This window comes from Miscanthus floridulus, chromosome 19, assembly GCF_019320115.1.
Source record: "Miscanthus floridulus cultivar M001 chromosome 19, ASM1932011v1, whole genome shotgun sequence".
Classification (NCBI taxonomy): Eukaryota; Viridiplantae; Streptophyta; class Magnoliopsida; order Poales; family Poaceae; genus Miscanthus; species Miscanthus floridulus.
Window position 1 is genome coordinate 100,807,830 of NC_089598.1, and position 5,665 is coordinate 100,813,494.

The 5,665-nt window shown below is 52.5% G+C and overlaps 1 protein-coding gene across 2 annotated transcripts; it reads right to left on the reverse strand.

Annotated features, from left to right (window-relative positions):
• Positions 1-1,093: 1,093 nt before the first annotated feature.
• LOC136528514 (putative anthocyanidin reductase) lies at positions 1,094-5,066 on the reverse strand. 2 transcript variants are annotated; one of them, XM_066521485.1, is made up of 5 exons: positions 4,368-5,058; positions 4,100-4,276; positions 1,956-2,173; positions 1,681-1,840; positions 1,094-1,562 (listed from the first exon to the last, which is right to left on the reverse strand). In XM_066521485.1, exons 1-5 carry the CDS (start codon positions 4,531-4,533, stop codon positions 1,189-1,191), a joined length of 1,095 nt encoding a protein of 364 aa, XP_066377582.1. In that variant the 5' UTR covers positions 4,534-5,058; the 3' UTR covers positions 1,094-1,188. The 2 variants fall into 2 exon arrangements, with proteins under 2 accessions (XP_066377582.1, XP_066377583.1); XM_066521486.1 differs by lacking the exon at positions 4,100-4,276 and having other exon boundaries at positions 4,368-5,066.
• Between the last annotated feature and the right edge of the window lie 599 nt (positions 5,067-5,665).

Below are 5,665 nucleotides of genomic sequence, written 5' to 3' on the forward strand. Positions count from 1 at the left end.
CTGGCTGCCTTCTCCAGTGCTATCCTATCACTGTTGAAACGGCGCTCCTAGCGTCTGGACGTCCGGCTAGCTGCGCGTGTCCGGACGCACATCGACTCGTTTCGATCCCCGACCAAACAACGGAGCACCTAGCGCCTCGGGTCCGTCCGACTCGTTTCGATCCCAACCAATCCACGTATTCAGATACAATAATGCGAACCAATCCAAACCGGGCGTCACTCGCCAGTCACAGCGGCCTGTCCCACGCTCGCGCGCGCCGCCATCCTGCCATCCCACCGCGCCGCCTGTCCCCCCGCCATCCCGTCGCGCCACCCATCCCCCAGCCACGCCCCACTAGGTGCGTCGCATCCTCACCACGCTCCCATTAAAAGTATTACTTGTTTGCAACATCAAAACAAGTTAATGCAACATTAAAACAAGGTGACTGCAACAAACAGAACAAAGCTGCTGGTTCAAGATGCAAGATCAGAAAAAAGAGACTAATGCAACAAAGAAATATTACTGGTTGCAACATCAGAAAAAGGCTACTGCAACAAACAGAACAAAGCGCAATGCGAGAAAAGCAACATCAGAAAAAAAGACTAATGCAACAAAGAAACATTACTTGTTGCAACATCAGAACAAGCCTACTACAATGTGAGATACAACATCAGAAAAAAGACTAATGCAACAAAGAAATATTACTTGTTGCAACAACAAAACAATGCTACTGCAACAGAGCTTGCCGAAACACTAGCCGCCACCGCGTCCCTCAGATCCCGTGGAGGAGGAGGAGGGGGAGGAGTAGAAGGAGAGCTCAGATCCGAGGGGGAGCGCTCAGATCCAGAGAAGGAGGAGGGGGAGGGCTTAGATCCAGAGAAGGGCCGACCTTACCTTGTGTGAGCCGCCGCGGTTGTCCTCGTCTCCGGTAGGAGCGAGGTCGCTGGGAGCACGGGTGGGCATGGAGGTTGCACAGAAGGGAGGGTGGGAGCACAGGCGGCCGGGGCGCGCTACGAGCTCGCGTGTGTGGGCGCAGAGTCCCTGTCCCGGGGACGGCACGGAGAGCGAGCGGGGGAGAGCGTGTGCGGGGGTGCAGGGGAAAGCGAGTGTGGAAGAGCGAGGTGTGGAACGGTGCGTCCACGTCCGGTCTACATCAATATCGCGGTTGAAAGCCTGAAACCAACTAGGAGCTCTGTGCCTCTGTCCCATTCAGGTCTCAGGATGCTCCAGAAACCAATGGGCAAGGCACTGCGCGACACTGTCCTTCACCACGTCCTCGACGCCGTGCCGGAACCTGAACCCGAGATCCTGCAGCCTCCTGGACGAAACCACCGGCGAGCACGAGGCGTCGTCGAAGTCTCTGCTCAGCCTGTCGCCAGGCCTGAACGGAGGGTAGCGCGAGGCGAGGAGCCGAGCGAGGTGCGCCGCCGCGTACCCGCCCGCGGCGCACAGGTACCGCCCCTCGGCGTGCGGCGCCTCCATGAGGAAGACGTGCGCGTCGCACGCGTCCTGGACGTGCGCCAGCGGCACGCACCCGAACCTGGCGTGCACCGAGGCCAGCACCGCGTAGAGCTTCGGGTCACCTGCGGGCGGCGCCGCGCCGGCGTGGCGTCAGGTAAGATCAGACAGAGCGTCAAGAACAGCGCAACCTGTGATTCTGTGACTGTGATGGATCGAACGACCTGTGTCGGCTTACCGTACCTGTGATGGGTGACAGCAGGAGCTGGATGCTCGTAGGGACGCTTGGCGTCAGGAACGGCCCGGCGATGGTGGGCAGGACGAGGGACACGAGGTGGACGCCGTTCTCCTGCGCGAACCTGAACGCCGCCTCCTCTGTCAGCCGCTTGGACAGGATGTAGATCTGCCACAGGTCAGAAGCAACATAGGGTTCATCAGTTCAAGGTTCATCAGCTCAGAGAGAGCTGAGAGGTCGACGAAGCAGATCACTGCGTGAAGCGAGAAGCTAGTGCACGCACCCAGCCGACGGGCTTGGTGCGCCAGACGTCGTCGAGGGATCTGAGGCAGGACTCGTCGAGGACGGCCTTCCGCCGCCCCTCCGCGTCCGCCGCCGTCAACGTGCTGACGGAGGACGTGAAGACGACCCGGCGCACGGTCCCCGCGCGGACGCAGGACCGCAGCACGTTGATGGTTCCCCTCGTCGCCGGCTCCAGCACGCTTGACCTCACGTGCTCCTCTGCAATATCACGGCAGGTTAATTCAATCCGACAAGTGTTAAGAAAAAGTAACGTTATACGTGGTACATTTCCTGTTTTAATTGACATTCGAATTAGCTAGTGACTATTAATCTGTTAATTTGTGATATATTTTCTTGCTAAATCAGTTGGACAGTTCAACTCATTTAGCAAGAAATTCATAATATACCTAGACTCCACAAAAACAAATTTATGCTCCCTCAGTTTAGAAGACGTGGACACAGCCAAAGTGCAAGTTCTTCAACTTACTTGCTTTACAAAACAGAGTCTGGATATCTCATCATTCGGTGACTCATGGTTGGACAAACTCGGGGAATTGCCCCCATTGTCGTCTTTTGCCAACGGACATCCACCATTTCTACGATTGTCGGTTCACTAAACTGTTTTTTTCTAAGACTGTCGTTTCACTAGACGAATGTGGAAGGACATCGTGACATGGCTTAACATCACCAACCTTTGTAGTTTTCCCAAGAGGTTCTTGGTGGCAATTCAATTGCAAGCTAAAACAAGATGAGATCTTTTTTTTTTGTAATGTGGGAATGTGCAAAGATATCTAAAGACCGGCCCAGAGATCACAGACTACCTGGATCGATCGGCCTAGAGACAGGATGTTGGTCCATCCAACCCACGGCCGCCGCTTGTCCAAACTCAATGTACGTCGAGCCATGCTTACTGCACTTTGGCATGAAGCAGGGAAGTTATTTGGCAAGTCTATCATGAGAACAAGACGTACGAGGAGTGGCAGGATCACTTGGCCTTATCTCGCGTAGCATACTTGACCAAAGATGGAATGCTTCAGCAAAGAAAACACGTCTTAGTAGGTCTATCCACACATAGGAATTATTAATGTTGGCCCAATTGACCCAGGGCTTTCCATTGCCCAAATTCTCTGCCCTTTTACAGTTTTATACCAAAGCGTATTCAGGGTAAAAATAGGGAGTCCCACGGTCAACTTTTGGAATCCATCCAGCAGAACTCAATGAAAACGAAGGAAACACACAAGATGAAAAATTTTATACATGTTCACTTTGTTTTTTGGCATCTATGCTTCACATGCATGCTGGTTGATAACTTAATTTCATATCACAAAATGGATAAATAAATATTATAAAGTATGGAGTATTGTGTCAAAATATGAATAAACGAGAAATAACACTGATAAACCATTTTGATTACTTGTAAATTATAAGGCAAAATTCATTGATTGCACTTTTAACACTTGTATCTTTTATTAAAACCACTAGCACATACAAGGCATGGATTGGTGGACTACATCTAGTCTACATAGCTATTGGCGATCTCTTTTCCAACCAACCGGTGGTGCTCTCCTGTTACTTTACTACTTCGGAGACTCAAAAATGGTTATCACACATTTAACCTGCATGGTCTTCGATGTGTACCCATGAACACTAATTTTTCAATAGTATATACTCCATCCGTTTTAAATTATAAATTATTTTGTTTTTTCTAGAAGTGTAGCTTTTACTAAGTATGTAAACATAGACGTGTAATAAAAGCTGCGTATCAAAGAAAGACAAAACAACTTACAATTTAGAACTGAGAGAGTACCTTTCATTCAAAGTTATGAGTTTTCATAAGCATTTTATAAAAAAAACTAATATACAAACATAGCTATATGTTTTGAAACTACACAACTTAAAAATCTGTTGACGTTTGTAGTTTTTAAGATTTATTTTTATCCATCAAATCTTTCTAAAGTCTAAACACAACTTTTTATGTCCGGATCGAGGGAGTACAATTTCATTAGCCGTAACCCGTCGGTGTATGAGGACTCGAAGCATTTGTGTGGATCACGCAGAACGGAGGGAGAGTGAGCTAGCTGTCGACAACTTTACATGTATATATCTATATCATATATCACGGCAAGTTCACAACAACTAGCTCACCAAGGTTGTCGTGATGGGCGGGTGATACGTGGAGCTCCATGGAGGCCGCGACGTGGAAGAGCGCCACGCATCCCGTGACGGCGGCGTCGAAGCTCCCTTCCTCGCCCATGTCCGCCCGGAACACCCTGAGCCGGTCCCTCCCTTCCTCCACGGCGCCGAGCACCTGCCAGGCCTTGCCTGCCACCACCAACACCACCGTGGGTCAGCTAGCAGCTCAACACCCCTCACTACTACATCAGGTAGCTAGATCCCTGGCCCTCGTACGTACCTGTGTCCCTGGCGGTGGCGTGGACGCGGTAGCCTCGCCGGAGCAGCGTGCGGACGAGCCAGGAGCCGACGTAGCCGGTGGACCCCGTGACGCAGACCGCCGCCGGCGGAGGGCCACTTTCTGCCTTCTGCTGCTCCTCCTCCGGCGAGCCGCCGACGCTGCCCATCGGTACGGTCCTCCCCTGTCACGGAGTCACGCACACGGCTGTACGTACGTTCGCTGCGCTGATCTGCGCGCGCGCGGTGAACAATAATGGCGCTGCTAGCTGATGCCTGGAGCAAGTAGGAAGTGGAGGCGCTGGTCGTCCTCTGTGCAAAAGTTTACGTGTATGTTGGGGCACACAGCTGATAGGCAGGCTGCCATTTTCGATTGACGCGAATAGCAGCACTATACGTGGTGGTCACAGGGACCATGTACCTACGTACGTGTCTATCCCCATATATATATAAAAAGTATATGCAGTGAGTATGCAGTAAGCAGACGAGACGACAAGTCATGAGATCAGACATGATCAGTCCATTCATTCATCGTCCCCGGCCCGGTACGTCTGTCGCAGAGCACCAAAGCTGAGTCCAAGCACACACGATGCCAGAGTTTATCTTGGCACACATCGAAGACGACGACGTATCCATACGCCATAGCCACCCTCTCTTTTTTCTATCGTGAGCTCACCTGGGTATGGGTGCAATCCACGTGCAGGCGGCCGGATCCGCCTCTTACGATATTGCCTTTCCCACTCACGAGCGAGCACGGCGCCGCACCAACCTCGCCGGCACCGGCAGGCAATCACCAGGCGGGCGCCGAGCGAAGCCGACCGCCGCACCACCAGAGAGGATGGATGGGCGTGGCCGCTTCCTCGTGGTCTCCCGACCCTTTTATCGATCGGCATGGTGCCTACGCCACGACACAGTGCCGCCCGGCAGGTACGTACGTACGGGCTGACGCCGACGGTGAGAAAGCAAGCACTCCTCGTGTGCTCGTACTACGTGGACGTCCAGCACGCTTCCACATAGACACGTATGTATCGTACTCGATCGTCCACTTCTTTTCTCTCTCTCAGACGTGCTTACGTGTACGTGGTTGGATTCCACGTACGGTCGTGGCCGGCGTGTCCCCGGGACAAACTTAATTTTGTTGTTTCTCGGCACGTGCACGCGAGCGATATGATTCTACCTACGGCAGCCGGCGGCGGCTTGCATTGGCTTAGCTGGCGGATCACTTCCAGGTCCGCCTGCACGCATTCTACGAACACGGTGGAGGCTATCTGCTACTACTGGCTAGGCGGGAGAGTGACGCCT

What these genes read in the sequence shown, in the direction of transcription:
- LOC136528514 (XM_066521485.1), bottom strand. Translation starts at nt 4,533, where the DNA reads ATGGGCAGCGTCGGCGGCTCGCCGGAGGAGGAGCAGCAGAAGGCAGAA. An exon ending in CGCCCATCACGACAACCTTG is followed by an intron (nt 2,174 to 4,099) that starts GTGAGCTAGTTG and finishes GTGATATTGCAG; the next exon opens with AGGAGCACGTGAGGTCAAGC. An exon ending in CCTGCTGTCACCCATCACAG is followed by an intron (nt 1,563 to 1,680) that starts GTACGGTAAGCC and finishes CGCCGCCCGCAG; the next exon opens with GTGACCCGAAGCTCTACGCG.